General features: G+C 39.9%; 1 protein-coding gene and 1 long non-coding RNA gene across 6 annotated transcripts in view; both read right to left on the bottom strand.

Moving 5' to 3' along the window:
- The window catches only part of LOC140513811 (zinc finger and SCAN domain-containing protein 29-like), a 66,474-nt gene that overhangs the window by 13,829 nt on the left and 34,336 nt on the right, over positions 1 to 18,309 (bottom strand). For 2 of the 5 annotated variants that reach the window (XM_072623813.1, XM_072623814.1), the window contains 2 exons: positions 8,763 to 8,912; positions 2,502 to 2,614 (listed from right to left, as the gene is read on the bottom strand). In XM_072623813.1, coding sequence (XP_072479914.1) covers positions 2,502 to 2,614; positions 8,763 to 8,912 — 263 coding nt within the window. Of the gene's footprint in view, positions 1 to 2,501; positions 2,615 to 2,765; positions 2,909 to 3,313; positions 6,243 to 8,762; positions 8,913 to 18,309 lie in introns of all 5 variants that reach the window. The other 3 variants (XR_011970362.1, XR_011970361.1, XR_011970363.1) reach the window with 3 other exon arrangements.
- Positions 14,704 to 16,552, bottom strand: LOC140513839 (uncharacterized). Its single transcript, XR_011970379.1, has 2 exons — positions 15,185 to 16,552; positions 14,704 to 14,892 (listed from the first exon to the last, which is right to left on the bottom strand). It is a non-coding gene; the product is annotated as an uncharacterized lncRNA (long non-coding RNA).

Here is an 18,309-nt window from a genome sequence, read left to right as displayed (position 1 = left end):
AATAACATTAAATATAATATAGGTAAATATAAAGCCTTGCAATTGGGTTCATAAAATCAACTTCTAAAATGTAAGATAGAGGAGAGTGTCATCTGCAAATGATCTAGGTAGTTTAATGGACCAAAAGTTCAATGAGTCAAAAATGAGATATAGCAGGCAAGAAAGCTAAGGCAATCCTAGCCTGCATTAAGAGAAGAATAATGACAAGGATGAGGGAAGTAATATTACTATATTCCACTCTGTTTGGCCACATCTGGAGTATTGTGTTCCCTTCTGGGAGTCATATTTTAGGAAGCACTTTGATATGTGGGAAAATATCCACAGGAAGATAACCAGGATGGTGAAGAGTCTTGAGCTCATGTCACATGAAGATTGGTTGGAAGAACTAGGGATGTTTAACCTGGGGAAGAGAAAATGGAAGATAAATATGATCATTGACTTCAAGTATCCAAAGAGTTGTCATGTGGAAGAAGGATTAGACCACTAAGTGCTACAGTGGAGAGAACACTGGACTTGGAATTGGGAAGGATGAATTCCAATCCTTCATTCCTCAGATGTTCATTACCCTTAACGTGCTATAGAAGTGTTAGCTATTTATTATAATTGCTTGTTTTGCTAAACCTCTCCCCGCCCTGAAGGGGGATAGAACTATAAGCAATGAGTACAAATTGCAAGGAGACAAATTTGGCCTTCATGTATCGGGGGAAGAAGCTTGTTAGTTAGCACCATCAAAAAGTGGAATGGACTGCCTAAGGAAGTAATGAGTTTTCCATTATTAGTGGTTTTCAGGCAAAAGCTGTGAGACCACTTCTTGGGTATGTTGTACCAGGAATTTACCTTCAGCTGTGGCTTGTACTAGATGATTTCCGAGATCCCTTCCAACTCTGAGATTCTATGATAATACCATGGAGGAGGAGGTAAAGGTAGAAGGGAGATAGATAGATAGATAGATAGATAGATAGATAGATAGATAGATAGATTTATATATCTCGCATAATGCCTGTTGATCCTCCTGAGTACTGAGATAGGGAGGAGCAGATGCTGAACCAACAATTCTGGTATCAGGAGCAGTCTTCCCACCTCCTAGTAATGGAGGGCTAAGACACTGTCAGTTTTTTTCCCAATGGTTCAAGTGTCATAGGGCAGAGTAAGCTGTGTCTCCACACATGACAACAAGCTTCTGGATGGGAATACATCCAGACTAGAGTCTGAGAGCTGGATCCCTGCCCTCCAGACCCAGTGATGTGGGAACAAACTCCAGGAAAAAATCCTCTAACACCTGCAGTGACAAGAAACTCACTCCCTCAAAAGGAAGCCATCCATATTAGATGAAAGTTATATAACAAAATGTCTGTTTCAAAAACACATTATGCCCACATGTACAAAAATATTTATAGCAGCTCTTTTTGTGGTGGCCAAGAACTGGAAATCGAGGGAATGCCCATCAATTGGGGAATGGCTGAACAAATTGTGGTATATGAATGCAATGGAATACTACTGTGCTATAAGAAATGATGAACAGGGGGACCTCAGAAAAACTTGGAAAGATTTACATGAACTGATGCTGAGTGAAGTGAGCAGAACCAGGAGAACATTATACACAGTAACAGCCACAGTGTGCAAGGACTGTTTCTGATAGACTTAGCCCTTCTCAGCAACACAACGACCTAAAACGTCTCCAAAGGACTCTTGATGGAAAATTCCATCCACATCCAGAGAAGGAACGATGGAGCTGGACTTCAGGGTGAAGCAAACCCTTTTCTCTTTTGCTTTGTTTTTTTCTCATAGTTTCTTCTATTAACTATAATTCTTCTGTGCGAAGGAAAAAGTTTAAAAAAACACAGTATGGACTTAATACTTATTGATTTAACTTAATTTTAAGAATATATCCATACTTAAAAAACCTTATTTCCTATTTTCTGTGTATTACACCATGGTAAATGACACAAATAACCCAGAACCAGATTCCAGAGAGTAACATGTTTATCCATGCTTAGTCAACAAAATATTCATCTACATTACTTTAAATCCTTACCTACTAATTCTATACAATTGTCAAGAAGCTGCCAGGAAGGATGACATCATCGAGGAATTGTTCAAGGCCCTTCCCTGTCCTAGGCTTTTAATAAATCTGTTCCTAAACAGTCTTCCCCTCCCAAATTTCCTCTCTAATTTAGCTCTACTTTAGCACCTTCAATAAATGAGTCTGGAAAATATAGACACAGGATAGGACAGTAAAGAGAGTGCTGGACTTGGAGTCCGGAAGACCTGCTTTCAAATCTTACCTCTGATATCTACTAGCAGTACAACCGTAGGCAATCATTTCACCTCTCTGAACCTTAGTTTCCTCAACTGTCAAATGGGAATAATATTAACTGTAGTACCTACTCCACAGGTTTGCTCTGAGGCTCAGCTGAGATGATGTACAGAAAGTACTCTGCAAATTTTAAAACATTATATAAGTAGTAACTATGATTGGTAGTAATTAAAGTTGAACTCACCCATTTGCCCAAGCCAGGATAGTCGTGTTCAGGATCAAAAAGGTGTTGATGCAGCTGGAACTCTCGGCTGAACTCTGCAGTGTCAGGGGAGTTTTCCAGACATCCATCATCTACTGCAAACAGCCAGAAGTCTTTGAGAAAAGCCAAGCAACTTATGCATGCCCCCATGGGTAAAGGTAAATAGGAACAAGGCAGGCCACTGAAGGTCAGAATCACATTCCCATCTGCATCCCAGGTATCTATTCCTGCTTCCTTTTGACTCACTTTGTGACCTCAGGCAAATCACTTTCCCTCTCTGGGCCTCTTCTCCATCTGGAAACTGAAAATGATGGTGGCTACTTCCCTCTAGTTACTTCAGAGGGATACGGTGAAGTTTGTGCCTAGATTTTTGGAAATACCTTGTGCTCCTTAGAGAAAGGTTCAATATTATCATATTATTTTTTATGTAACATAAAATAGAATAATTGTATTTTAAACACTATGTTAATTTGTTTAATAATGTATATATTTATAATATAATATTCTATATAGTATTTTAAAATAAATGCAGTTTTGCTCCTTAGAGAAAAGTGCGACATCAATTTATTTTACATATAAAATATATTTTATGTAAATACACTAAATTATTTGATAAATAATGTTATATAATAAATATCTTACAGTAAGTACTTAATAAACCTTAGTTAATTCCTATATATTGGGCACAATTGTATTCAGCATGAGGCCAAATGAGACTCTGTCCCAGGGCACTGATAGGAGATAAAGTGTGATTCCTCCCTCCCCTGCTGATGACCCTCAGTAGCTTGATTTACCTCCTAGATCTCTGGAGGCCCAGGACATAACCACATCCACAATCCTCTCCTGACCTCACTTCACTCACCCACCCACAAACTAAATTTGTCTCAGGCGAAGTTTGGGCTAATTATAGTTCTAATATGAGATACGCATTCCTTCGGAGGAGGGGGAGGAGGAAATGCTGTGTATTTTGTATAATCAGTACAGTTCGCATATTTTTAATGTGCTCCTGCATTAATAAACAACATGGACACACACACACACACACACACACACACACCATAGTCACTGAACAGAGGGGTGTGTGTATGTGTGAGTGTGAGTGTGTGTGTGTGTGTGTGTGTGTGTGTGTGTGAGTGTGTTGGGCTAATGGCTGTTCCAGCATGACTGGTGCTATAGGCTCTGATTTTCTTGTTTGAATTTTCGGTTCAGATCTGTGGTTTCATCTTGGTAGGGCAGTGCCTAACCTGGACATTCCTTCCAAGGATGTAGAATGACATCCTCTGTGGGAGCTGCCTGAGGCACTCAGTGGTTAAGCAACAGGCTTGGGCAGACATTAGTCTAACACACACCCATTCTATATTCAGTGGGTATGGTATATCTGTTTACTAATCTGGGGTCTAAGGCAAGACTTGAACTCAGGTCTTACTAAATCAAAGGTCAACTCTCTAACTAGACCACACTATCATTCAGAAACAGTGTCTTCAAAATCGTTTTTCCTTTTTGTAAATGTTTTATTGATGCCTTTTTAAAACATCACTATCACCCCTCAAGGACTTCCCTCCATGGAACTCTCCCTTGTAACAAATACGTCCAGTCAAATAAATTAACATATTTTCCATGTTATATATTCCTCATTTCACATCTATACTCCATCCCCTCCTTGCTAAGAGGAGGACAAAGTTTCCTTAGCCTCAGCACTCTCCAAAGCCCCTCTGGATCTTACGATTCTCTGGAGATGATTCATTCTGCCTATCTTTTATGTGCCTTAGACAACCAGAAAAGAACATAAGGAGTCTGGGTTGCATGGGAAGCTGAGGGGAGGAGTGAAGACCAGTTTTCAAAAGACTGATGAGACATCAAATAAGTGCTGAAAATGCGCGCCTATTTACAATCAGCCAGGTATGTCCTGTGTCTCGTTTCTTGGAGTATTTCCAAGTCTTTCCAGAAGGCAGTCTGAAACGCACACAAGGCCTCTCCACAGTATGAACCTAATGTGGAAGTCATTAGCATACCAAAAGATCTCTAATGCAGCTCTACTGTGTCTGCTCAGTGTTCAGATCTCCTGACTGGGAACGTTATCTAACCCCTACATCTGCAACCATCAGTATGTCACGCTGGTAGGAATGGAGAAGATTATAGTAAAAATAGGTGCTCAGACACATTTTTTGGATGATAACTTTGTGGAGTGGATTCTAATTCTTTACTGGAAGTGATTTCCTGGGTGATGCTGAAGGGTGGGAGCCCACTGGGGTCATGAGAACGTAGGAGTAGGAGTCAGATAATTGAGATACCAACCACAGAATTTAATATATTATCTCTGTGGCCAGGAAACAACATAGATGAGGATTTCCCTACATTTCCACAATGATGCAGAAAGCAAATTGAGAGAATTAAAGGATAAATTTTCCTTAAATTAAAGACTAAATTTCCAGAATAGTATATTGGATGCATGGAGGTCTAAAAGCTGAGACTTGGGGCTTATACCATAGCCCATACTGACCTCTTCCTTCTCGGACATCCATATTTATGGTCTATACCATACAGTCTAGCACCGAATGATATCAAACAATGAATAAACGTTTATTATGTACCAACTTTAGACCAGGCAATGTGCTACATATGCAAAGACTAACAGGGAACATAAAGCTTACATTCTGTTGATAACACTTTGTATTGTTTTCCTAATTTTTTTTGAGAATGTCCATCAGAACTGTTTCTTGAGAACCGGAGTTGTGTCTTAGTCATTTTTTTTTCCACATGACCGGAACATAAATACTTGCTGACTTGACTTATTTGAATTACTATGACTTCAGTACTTGTGTTCCCCTCTTCCGTTCACAGATCAAAAGTGAATGTGTCACATAACCCTCTTCTAGCAAGGCCTTACACATAGTAACCTTTCAATGATACATGTAGAATTCAACTCATTTATCACGAAAAAATAACATAAAGAAGTATATGATTAAGTCCGAAATGAGAATACAAGGAATAAGAAACTGAGAAATTCAGAAAAAGAGATCTATGTACTATAAATTTAGTTCAAGAAACATTTGTTAAATGCCTTCTATGTGCAGACCACTCTACTAGGTATTAGGGATGCCAAGAAAAAAACTAAACATTTCCTTTATTCAAGGAACTTATATTCCATTGGGGGAAGGACAGAAGGAGGACAAGGAAAAGGAAAGGAAATACAAAGCAATTTCAAGATGCAGAGAGTTCTAACAACTGCAGTGACGGTCAAGAAAGTCCTCACGTAAAAAGTGGCCCTTAAGTTGTGCTTTGTAGCAAGCTAGGGATCCTACAAAGCAGAGGAAGGGAGGGAGAACATTCCAGACATGGCAGACCACCAGAGCAGAGGTACAGAGGTGAAAGCCAGAATGTCATACACCAGGCCAATTTGCCCAGAAAGGAGAGTATTTGAGGGGGAATATTATGAAATAAGCCTAGAAAGGTAGTTGAGAGCCAGACTAAAGTGAGTCTAAATGCCAGACTGAGGATTTGATACTTTGTGAAGCATGTAAAACTTGAGCCGAGCCTTGAAAGATGGGTAGAATTTGGAGACATGGAAGGGATGGGGAGGATTCAAACCCAAAATGTTTCACTCTGAACTCACTCCTTCTAAATACCTGAATAAGGCCCTCTGCTGTGTCTAATCAATCCAGCCAGCTGCCCCTGGGGAATGTTGTTCCTTAAACTTGGTACAGGTCTTTCCTCTCCCTGAATCTAAAATTATACAAGCAAATAATATGTGGCTGAAATGATCTGAGCCATGCAGTGATTCAGGTTTTCCTGCAATCCTATTTTCAAATCTAATTTTTCACTGCGCCGGCAGACCCACATTGCTTTGCCACACGCAATCACTTAGATTCTCGTTAGTTACAGTGACCATGTTTTTTAACAACAACAACAACAAAAACCCAAGACACATGGTCTGATAGAAGATATTCCTTTTGTAAAGTCTTGTTAAAAGTACACTTTCTTTCCTTCCTAGATTTTCCAGGACATATGATTGCTGCACCATCTCAGTACCTTCTCTAGTAGCTCTAGCCCAGAAGGGATTTTCATGAGGCAGCAAAGTCCAAAGTCTACTCCTCAACATCCCCTATGGAATCCCTGAGACTTTTTCCTGATCTCTCTGTCATGCTTGAAATAACACCAAACATCAGTGAAATCAATTATTTCAATAATGAGGAATTTGCACCACCAAGAAACAAGGTTAGCTGTATTCAGGCATGTTGATACCCTATTAGAACCTAACGCTCAGCCTCCCTGCCCAACTCTGGATTCCTTTTCACACAATCCATGAGTTATTGAAAGTACAGATTTGTCCCTGAAAGTGATGAACCCTAGCAGGTAACCAGATTAAACTGGGTTCCAACTCGGTCCATATGTAGACAAAACATTTTATCCTAAATTGAGTTAGAAATAGCAGGTGGTAGCTCTTTGCATGTTACGTTAAAAAGCAGAGAAAAGGAAATGGGGAATTCTATCCTTAGTCACTGAGTGATAGCTTAAAAACAAAGGTCTCCCTTTAAACAGAGCCTGAAAGTAGGGGCAGAGGGGTCCTCAGGCCAGGGCTACCAATCCTATCATTGGTCTATCAGGATGCAAGCCTATTCTGGTAATTAAGAAATTACCATGTCTTAAGAAGAATGACAGTTATGAGGAACATGGTCCAGGACAACTTTAATAGGAAATACTAGTATGCTAGGCCTCTCACTATTATCCATAGAAACAGTGTATGAAGACCTGAGGGGAGAAAGCAGAGAGGGAAAGGAAGGAGTTAAACTGAAATATTTCAAAATATTTTAGCAGGCTTCCATTTCTGATTTTTTTATCAGAACTGTTAAAATGTATTCGAACTGACAGTTGGATTTTTTGCTTAATCTATATTGGGCAAATAAAATCACAGATCTATAAACTGGAGGGGCATCAGAAGCCATCTCATCCAACCCCCTCATTTTATAGAGGAGAAAACCACAGTCCACAGAATTGAAGTGGCTTTACCCAAGGATGTATAAGGCTGAATTTGAACCTAGGTCCTCTGACTCCAAAGCTATGTCTCTTTCCACTATATCACACTAAATTCAGAGAAGTGCTGTGGTGTAACAGAAAAAATCTTGTTTGTCCTTTGTTCTCAAAGAGGACCAGTAGGAAGAATACCAGAGTCTACAGTCCTACTCTTCTATTTACTATATGATCTTAGATGAGCCTCGTCTCCTATCTATTACATTAGGATAGCAATAATAATAAATATTCAGTGAGATGATGGAATTGAAACCATTTTGTATCTCTGTGGTGCCACATGTACGAATTTGAGCAAGTCACTTTCACTGTTTCAATGTCCTCATCTAGAAAATGAAGTCAATTACATGGGCCCTGAGGTCCCTTCCAGCTCTACATAGATCAATCAATCAATAAACATGTATTAAGCACTTACCATGTGTCAGGCATTGTGCCAAGGGCTGGGGTACAAAAAGAGGCAAAAGACAATTCCTGTCCCCAAAAATTTACAGTCTAATAGATCTTAAATTGTTGGCATTTTGCTCCTCCCACCGCCCCCACCTCCTGCAAAGGGAGGGGCTAACTGGATGCTAAGGCTGGTAGTTGCGGGGGGAAAGTAGGAGAAATGAATGGGTGTGGATAATCCTGAGAGTAGATGATCTTGAGTTGTCTGTGTCTTATGTGGGAAAAGGGAAAGATATTTTGGAAGAATTTGGAGGGAGGGGGTGATGAAGATTTCTTTTTAAGTTAAGGAGAATGGGGAGATAATTGAGGGCAGCTAAAAGAGGGACGGCTAGATAGCTCAGTGGACAGAGCACTGGTCCTGGAGTCAGGAAGACCACTTCAAATCTAACTTTAGATACTTCTTAACTGTGTGACCCTGGGCAAGTCACTTAACCTCTGCTTTAATCCATTGGAGAACAAAATGGTAAATCACGTAAGTATGTTTGCCAAGAAAACCTCATGAACAGTCAAGAAGAGTCTGACATGACTGAACAATGGGAGAGGGAGAGTGAGAGAAAATATTGGCAAAATAATTTTATATATCTGGGCCTCATGACTGATATACGTATGCCAAATTAAATTCACTTGGCCTCTTCACTTTCTAACACAGGGCTACCCAGTAGAATTGAACTGTTAGTAATTCTCAATGCTTACCATTAGCACTTTTAAGTTTCAATTGCTTACAATCTCAAATCTATTTCTCCCTGGGAACACATCAGTATGCTTGCCCATTACCTGTTTTTCCAATGGGGCAGGGATTTGGAGGATCTGGATAGCCCTGGTCCTCACTGAAGTCCTTGGGGATGTTGTCACCAGTCAGTTCAGCCACAATGTTAGGGATGTTACCATAAGGACCCAAATGCTGCAGACCTTCATGGGCACCACCTGTAAGGAATACAAAACATCCTCAGATGGATGTAGATAAGGAGCCCAGAAAAATAGACACTTACTTCTCAACAAGACTGTGTTCCCTCTTCAAGGATGTGCTGGAGCCAGTTTAAATAGGCTTTTGAGAGATGAATGTTAAATTATCAGTGTGAATATGTATACTTTGCAAATTGGCAAATATTATTCACAGCTTGATTTATTGTTCTGTAGATAATTTAGACGAAAGTGTTAGAAAATGCTAATAATGTAGATTAAATTGACAAAGATGACAAAAATGACAATAATCAATGCTGGAGAGGCTGTGTAATGACAGGTATACTAACACATTGTTGGTGGAGCTGTGAAATAATACAACCATTTTGGAAAGCAATTTGGAATAATGCAAGTAAAGTGACTACAGTGTCCATGCTCTTTGAACCAAAGACTCCATTATTGGATTTATATGCTAAGGAAGCCATTAATAAGAAGAAAACTCCCCAAAAACACCAAAATATTTACAGCAGCACTTTTTGTGATAGCAAAGAATTGGAAACAAAGTAGATGACCATTCATTGGAGAATTGTAGTAACAAACTATTATTATGCTGTAAGAAATGATAAGTGTGATAAATACATTGAAGCCTGGGAAGATCAACAGGAACTGATACAGAATCAAGAAAACAACATACACAGTAACCACAACAACGTAAATGGAAAAATTGAGTGAATGTAACAAAATTACAAAGATCAAAGAGGACTTGAATAAAAGAGAAGGATACTTGAGATAACTAGGATGATGTACAAAACAGAAGACATCAGTAAAAACTTCTTTTTTAAAAAATACAGATTAAATTTAGTGTATTGTTTGTATGGTTTTTTTTCTGGAGAGCCAATTATTAATTAAACTTTTAGCAGCACACTCCTCTCCTGATGCCTTTTGAAAACCAAAACAAGTCCTATTCTCTCAGAAAACTTTTTCTGGACCAGCCCCAACTGATTCTATACCACATCTTCCACAAACTTAGAGATTTTGTGTTGTATTAATAAAATCATTGATTGAGAGGCAAAGGGATCTTTTCTCTGCCTTCTTAAGCAAGAGAAGACAATACAATTTAATCTTGGTCTTGATGACTCAGGTTCATCCTTACAAACCTTACATTGTAAATAGAAAAGGCCTCTAAGAAGCCATACCACCTCTTCCCTTGCTTCCCAATGAGCACACACTTAAAATACCAAAGGCAAATGAAAGTTGATCTAACCTGAAACACATCAAGAGAAAAAGATCCCAAGAGCCTCCTTCACCCACCTTTTGGATCATTGTTCTCTAGGTAGATAAAATCCTTGGTGCTCCAACTAAATCCCATTTCTCTTTGGCCTACCTTCATAAAAACCATAAATCATCGTTTGTTATTTTCTTCCTCAGGATAAACAATATTATTTAATTTAGTCTTTCCTCATGGGTCTTCGTTTCCACAGTCGATTAGTTTAATAGAAAGAGCGCTAGTTTTTTTGTCAAAGACATGAATTCAAAATCTAGCTGGGCTACTCATTACCTGTGTGACCACAGGGAAATCACTTCATTTACCTCAGTTTTCTCTTCTGTAAAATAGGATTGGAATTGTTATTAAGCCCCTTTCAGATGTAATAATCAGGCAGCTAGGTAGATGGAGCATTGGGTCTGGAGTCAGGAAGACCTGAGTTCAAATTTGGCCTCAGATATTAATTGTGTATCCCTAGACAAGTCATTTGACCTCTATCTTCCTCCATTTTCTGAGTTTTAAAATGGGAATAATAATAGCACCTACTTCGCACTGTTGTTGTGAGGATCAAATGAGATAACATTTGTAAAGCCCTTATAATTTCTGAAACATAGTAGGCACCTAAGAAATGCTCCCTCCCCCCTCCCCCCTTTGATCCAAATTAGTGTTGGGATTCATTCCTATGAGAGATCCAGACAGAGATTCAAGAAGGGAAAAATCACTTGAGACTTCATGGAAAGGATAATGTCAGAACTGGATTTGAAGGAAGTAAAAGCAGGCAGAATGATGTAGTGAAAAGACTAGGGCATTTGGAATCAGAAGACCTGAGTTTAAATGTCTCTTAAGCTACCTAGTACTTTTGTTTCTTTGGGCAAGTTACTTACTATCTGTAGGGGCAGGTAGGTGATGCAGTGGATAGAGCACCAGTGCAGGAGTCAGGAGGATCTGAGTTCAAATCTCACCTCAGACACTTGACACTCACTAGCTGTGTGACCTTGGGCAAGTCACTTAACCCCAACTGCCTCATTCTGGGTCATCTCCAGTCATCCTGATGAATATCTAGTTGCTGGATTCAGATGGCTCTGGAGGAGAAGTGAGGCTGGTGACCTGCACAGCCCTCCCTTACTCAAAACAAAGTCAAGTGCAAGTCATGTCATTATTTCTCTGATGGCATGGTCTTCTTCGGGAACGAAGGGCAAACCCATTGTATAGCAATAAATATTTTTTCATTGTTTTCTTCACATCCTTAAAATAACTCTATGAGGTAAGCAGAATAGTATCAATCATTATCCTATATCAATATATTAAGGAATCAAGATTTTATTTAGTGTAAATACACCCCCCACTGATAATGATCATCTCTCCAACCGTTGGCAAACAGTTTCATAAATTGCTATGGCTAAAAAAAAAAAAAGTCATTAGTTGGTGGTCAAATTTTTGTACAACTTTCAATACAATAAGAGATTGGGTCATGAGTATTAACCACCTGGATCATTGAGAGGGCTAAGCCATTTGCCTCTATACTACATGGACCCATCCTGTGATGCTCAGTGGATAAAATGCTGGACCTGGAGTCAGGAAGATCTGAGTTCAAATCCAGCCTTATACAGACATTTACTAGATATATGACCCTGGGCAAGTCACAGTTTCTCATCTGTATAATGGTAGCAATAACAGTAATAACACCGGCCTCTCAGAGTTGCTGTAAGGAAACGTAAGATAATATTTGCAAAATGCTAGGAAATTTTAAGATGCTTGATAAATACTAACTATTTTTGTTACTGGATCTCTGTTAGGTGGGAAGTTACAACTTCTGTTAATGTGACCACCTTCCCCTTTCTAATTTAGAGCTTCTAACAGGAACATACAGTATAGAAAGGACACTATTCACAAGTCCATTCATTTCTAGGGATATGTGAAGCCCTGAGGACTGTGTTTTATGAAAGCCCAAGTAATCTCTATAAGGACACTATAGCCCCCTACCAGCCTATAAAGGAGGAAGTGAAAAAAGGTAGTAATGCTGAGCTCTACTCTCTCTTTATTTTGCAATTCTTCTAGTTATACAGTGTTTTCAGTTTTTGCAAAATGTTTCCACATTTTTGATTTTGACTTACTTCATTAAAAAACAACACATACATTATCAATTTCTTAATCTGTCCAAGGTAGTTTGTCATTGCTGTTCATTCAGTCCTGTCAAGCTCTTCATGTGAACCATACTGTCCATGGGGTTTTCTTGGCAAAAATACTGGAGCGGTTTGCCATTTTTTTCGCCAGTGGATTATGACAAACAGAGATTAAGTGACTTGCCCAGGATAAAACAGCTAGAAAGTGTCTGAGGCCAGATTTGAATTCAGATCTTCTGATTCCAGACCCAATGCTCTATTATCCACTGAGTCATCTAGTGTCCTCCCAAAGTAGTGCAAAAGAAAAATGTCCTGCCTTCATGAAGCTTTCTCACTAGTAAAGATAAGGAAATACACAAGTAACCATAGCACAGGATATCTAGAGAATCACGATGGAGGACAATGCCTTCAACTTGGTATTAAGAGCAACTTGGGTTTGAGTCTTATCTTGTATGACCCCAGGTGAGTCAAAACATCTCTGACCCTCCTCTTCCTCATCTGTAAAATGGGGATATTACTAGAACCTTCCTCATAGGGCTGTTGTAAAGATCAAATGAAATCATGAGATGATCCCATTAGACAATGAGCTCCTACAGGGTTTGTTTTTGTTCAGTCCTATCCAACTCTTCATGACCCCATGTGGGGTTTTGTTGGCAAAGATACTGGAGTGGTTTGCCTTTCCCTTTACCAGCTCATTTTACAGATGAAGAAACTGAAGCAAACAGAGGTTAAGTGATTTGCCCAGGGCCACGCAGCTTGTAAATATCTGAGTTCAGATTTGAACTCAAGAAGATGAGTCTTCCTGACTCCAGTGCTCTATCAGATTATGACAACTAGCTGCCAATCCATGAGGGAGGCACTATCTTTTGCCTCTTTTTATACTCCCAGTGCTTAGCACAGTGCCTGGCAGATAGAAGCTGCTTAAGAAATGTGACTGACTTACTAAGTAATGTTCATAGTGTACTTTGTAAAACCATGCTAGTCATTTTATTCATTCAACAAGCACTTATTAAAAGTCTGTGTGGTATCAGTTATGGACATTATTTGTCTATATAACTCAGTGCCTAACACAGCCCTGTGCACATAGTAGGTGCTTAGCAAGTTATTGTTTAATAAATATCATTATTAGAATACAAGAGTGCAACTAAAGATAGAGTACTTTGGGAGTTCAGAAGTGAGAGTGATGACTTCTGACTGGACATCAGGGAAGGCTTCATGGAGTAGATGACATCTGAACTGCGGTTTGAAGTATGGATAGAAATGGATCAAGAGAGAAGGAGTGGGGTTGGTAGAGAGTCAAGGCAAAAGGAACAACATGAGCACACTAGCAAGAAAACCTGCACCATTCCAAAGAAGTATGTAGGGCTAGTATCCCCGATTTACAGATGAGAAAACTAAGGCCCACAGAGGTTAGATAATTTGCCTGTGATCAGGTAGTGATGCCCAGCACAAGCATAATAGGGCCCTACAAGCATCTTCTTACTTTGTTTTCCACTTCCAAAGAATGGTTAGAGCCCCAGAGTGTCCATTGGTAAAATGAGATCTCCCAAAATGAGAGTGGGCTCAAGAGATCCAGGGGGCTTAGTCTCCTAAACAATTCTCCTTACAACAACTCACCATGAAGATTCAGAGCGACTGAAGCCAAGTCCTCATTCTCGGGAGGCATTGGCAGAATCCTTCTAGGATGGGACCCTGGCCATTATTCTTGCTACTGTCGTTCATTAATGTCTGAATGCCAGCTCCATGCCAGCAGGTTTGCAGCATCCAGACCCAGCCCCTAGCCTACAGACTTTCACTCACAATGTGGTAACGCCCTGACAAGCTCACAGCCAGCCCGCCAGTCAAGTCTCATCAATAAACCCTCTCTGCTATAACCCAATGACGCCAAGGCTGCCAGTTGGGCTGGATGACTGGACATCAGTGCTGGACAATAATGAAGAATTGTAGTGGGACAGGCAGGTGCCAAGTAACCAGTCACCCACATCATAAAAAGGGAGTTCCATGAGGGCAGCCTGGCAAGAGTGGGTGCAAGCTCCTGAATACCAGCCATTCAGCTAAAGGGGAAAAGATCCAACAGTTTTCAGTTATGTTACCCACAAACAGCAGGCACTAAAAATACAGCCCCTTCCTTCATTCTTCCAACCATCCTGGGTATACCATTTCTATTATGGTCTAAAAAGCTCAAGAAATCATATGGGTTATTAAAGCCAGCTCCTTGAGCCCGCACCCACCCATGGCACTTCCCAAATATCCTTGCTAGTGGGCAGAGGGTGCCAGCCTGAGATACCCAAGGGACAGAAAAAAAGGATCTGAATTAAGAGAAAGGAGAAGTCTTATGCTCAAGGAATCCGAGGCAACTTTCATCTTTCAAAAACCCAAAAAGCAATAAATAAACAAAGGAGATATGAGATGGGTGACAGCAATTCCATTCAATTCAATAAACATTTATTAAGGATGTAGCAACACTGTATCTTTACAAAGCCCTCTCATGCTTGCCTTCTTTGCTCTCTTAACAGGGCTCCTTTCCCTAGGATTTGGATTCTGCCTCCTCATGAAAATCCTTATCTTCTTTCCATCAGCTGATCAACAAGCATATATTGAATGCAAAGCACTGTGCCTAAAATGTAAATTCAAAGACATTATATTTTAATTATATTTAATTATATTTTACTTGTGTGTATGTGTGTATGTGAAGGGGCAGAGTATCACAAGCACAGAGATAAGTCAATACAAACTATAGAGAAGGTCATCTCAAGAGGGAGAGAACATAGACACCTGGGATGATTTTCCAAGGGCCAAGTATAGGAGGTGACACCTGAATTGTGCTGAACATGACCCATTGCTATATATTACTCCCTCTCTACATACTTTGCATTCTATCAGTCTGGCTGTCTCTTGCTGCTCCTTACTTTCAATATCCTTTCTTGTCTGTATCCATGCCTAAGCGCTGGCTGGGATACATTCCCTCCTCATTGTTGTTGTGTTTGTCCTTTTTTGAAGGAGACCATGACATCAGGGATTGATGACATGACTTGCAGTTGACCTGGATTTGAGTGAGGGAGAAATGTGCAAGGTCACCAACCTCACTTTCTTCTCCTGAGCCATCTGGGTCCAGTGACCAGATATTCATCAAGATGACTGGAGATGGCCCAGAATGCAATGGGAGACCCTGGGGACCCTGGCCCTTTTAGGCTGAGGCCTTTTCAGGTTCACACTTTGAGTGAGGTTATAAGAGCCCTCTTTAAGAAGTGAATCAATGGATGACATCCGTCCTCATAACCCCTGCTTCAAATCCCTGGTTGCTTTTAAGACTCAGTTCAGGCACCACCTTCTCCAAGAGGACTTTCCTAGTGCCCAACTCCATCCCCTTCCACCCCACCTGCTCATGCCTTCCTTTCCTTGTATGTGTTTTCTATGGGTTTTGCAGATGCCTGTCTATATACATGCAGTATCCTCTATTAGAATGTAAACTCCTTAAATGTAGGGACTGTTTTACTGTCTTTACACCCATGGCATGAGTCACAATGCCTGGCACAGAGGAGTCATCAATCAGTTATTTTGCATTTATTAAGCTCCTATTATATTCTAGGCAATATGCTAAGCACTAGGGATTGGTGTGTGTGTTTGTCCTTCATTGCCGAAGAAGACCATGCCATCACAGAAATGATGATATGACTTGCACTTGACTTTGTTTTGAGTGAGGGAGGGCTGTGCAGGTCTCACTTCTCCTCCAGAGCCATATGGATCCAATGACCAGATATTCATAAGGATGACTGGAGATGACCCAAGATGAGGTAATTGGGGTTAAGTGACTTGCCCAAGGTCACACAGCTAGTGAGTGTCAAGTGCCTGAGGTGAGATTTGAACTCAGGCCCTCCTGACTCCTGCACCACCTCTAGACACTGCACCACCTAGCTGCCCCAAGCACTAGGGATACAAAGAAAGGCAAAAGACAGTCCCTGTTCTCAAGAGCTTACAATCCAATGGACCACAACATGGAAACAAACACTCAAAACTAATATAGATATAGGAGAAACTGCAGGCTGAAAATTTCATAAATAATTATTGATCTTAACCCCCCCCCCCCCCCCAAGAAAAGACATCTCTTCCCATTCTTTTGTGCTGGGGAGGATAGAATGTCAAAATGTCAAATTGAAATAGAAGTAGAACTAAACTGTATGTCAGGATCTCTGCAGGCTGAATATTCACTTAGAAAACCATACAGTAACATTATCTATGTTTCACTCTATTTTTATTTGTTTTGTTAAACATTTCTGAATTACATTTTAATCTGGTTCAGGCTGCACTCCAGCTGCATGAGGCCCACAGGTTCATGTTTGACACCTCTGGCATGGAACATGCTTATAATGTCAGATTTTTCTAAATGCAAAATTAGTTTTGCTGAACTTTTTTCCTCTTCCTCCTCTTTTTCTTTTTAAAAAATTTCTTTGTTAGAAGAGATGACTCTGGGTAGGAGAGGGAGAAGAAGCCTAGGCAAGGTAAAATAAAAAAATATCAATAACCATCTATTTCAAAAAAATAAATGGTGTTGAATGGTCAATTGAAGGAAGATAAAGATTGTAGGAGGTAGTAGTAAGGAAACAGAACCTATGATCCAGGGAAGAGCCAAAGGGGAAAAAAAGTAAGCATGAGAGGGCCTCCTTAGGACATAATATTCTAAGAAACTTCAAACTTGACCTTGAAGTTTATATGGCAGTATCTGATTTGAATACATCCACCCACTCTTTCAAAAAGTACAACCACTTCCCAAAGATTCAAATGCTGATAAGACACTTTTCGGATTTTCTGGTCCCTTATGTCTCTTCATTCCTTCTTTAGGATTCTCATTACACATTAGAACCCCAACTGAAGAGAGTGGGGGGAGGAAGAAGAAAAAAGGAAAGAGGGACAGAGAGAGAAGGGGAGGGAGGGAAAGAGAAAGAGGAGAGAGAGAGGGGAGGGAAAGAGAGAGAGAGGAGAGGGAAAGAGAAAGGAAGAAGGGGAAGGAAAGAAGGGAGAGGAAAGAGAGAGAGAAATGGGAAGGAAGGAAGGAAAGGGGAGAGGAGAAAGAGAGAGGGGGAAGGATGGAGAGGAGGGAGAGAGAAGGAGGAGAAGGAAGAGGAGAAAAAACATAAATTAGTCCTCCTTTATTATGTAGCTTTTCTTAAAAGGTTGAAAAGACTGGTTAGCATGAAGTTTATGATTGTCTATGGAGTTCAAATATGTGCAAATGCTTTCCAAAATTAGCACAAATACCTTATATATCTGTGTAGAAACTAAGCTAATGGGAAGAAAAAATTAGGAAACTCATTTATTGTGTTTTTCTCTATACCCTTATCCTTTTATTATTTTGTTAGTTCGATTTAAAGCTTTCTGACTTGATCTCCAGTAAACACATATTCATATGTCAAAGAAATAATTTTCATTTTTAAGGACTATATTCAATCTGTAAAATCAGAGTGTTGGATTAGGGAATCTCTAAGGGCCTTTATAACTCCAAATCTATGATGCTATGATCCTAAGGCATATCCTTTTACAAATAATTACCATATCCCTCCTCATAAGCAGAGCCCTGGTATTGGGTGTTTCCAAGAATTCCTGCATTGTGGCAGCCAAGAGGGGCCTAATATTGTAATGGCACCGAGGTCATCATTTCCATTTCAATTAAAGGTCTCATCTATGATTAGTCCAATTGACTTTGGGGGTCTGATCTAATTTCTTTCTAATTTTAACTGGTTAGGTAAGTGCTGGATAAGTGGTACAGACATTAAGTGCTATTGGGGAAAATAACAAAAGAATTATCTTCAGCATGGAAACCTAACTAGATAACTCAGTAGCTAAGTCATAGAGAGCAACCCGAGGTACAAAGATGGATAAGTGATTTGCCCAGAGTCAGTATGAGTGTCAGAATTTGAACGTAGGTCTTCCAGACTCTACACCCACTTTTCTGTCCATTATGCCATCATACTTCTATAGAATAAGAAACACAAGTGATAATCACAAGAGACAATGAGAATGTAACCCTTCACCTTTA

This window comes from Notamacropus eugenii, chromosome 7 (assembly GCF_028372415.1).
Source record: "Notamacropus eugenii isolate mMacEug1 chromosome 7, mMacEug1.pri_v2, whole genome shotgun sequence".
In the NCBI taxonomy this organism is placed as follows: Eukaryota; Metazoa; Chordata; class Mammalia; order Diprotodontia; family Macropodidae; genus Notamacropus; species Notamacropus eugenii.
This window is presented reverse-complemented; position numbering and strand designations above follow the sequence as displayed.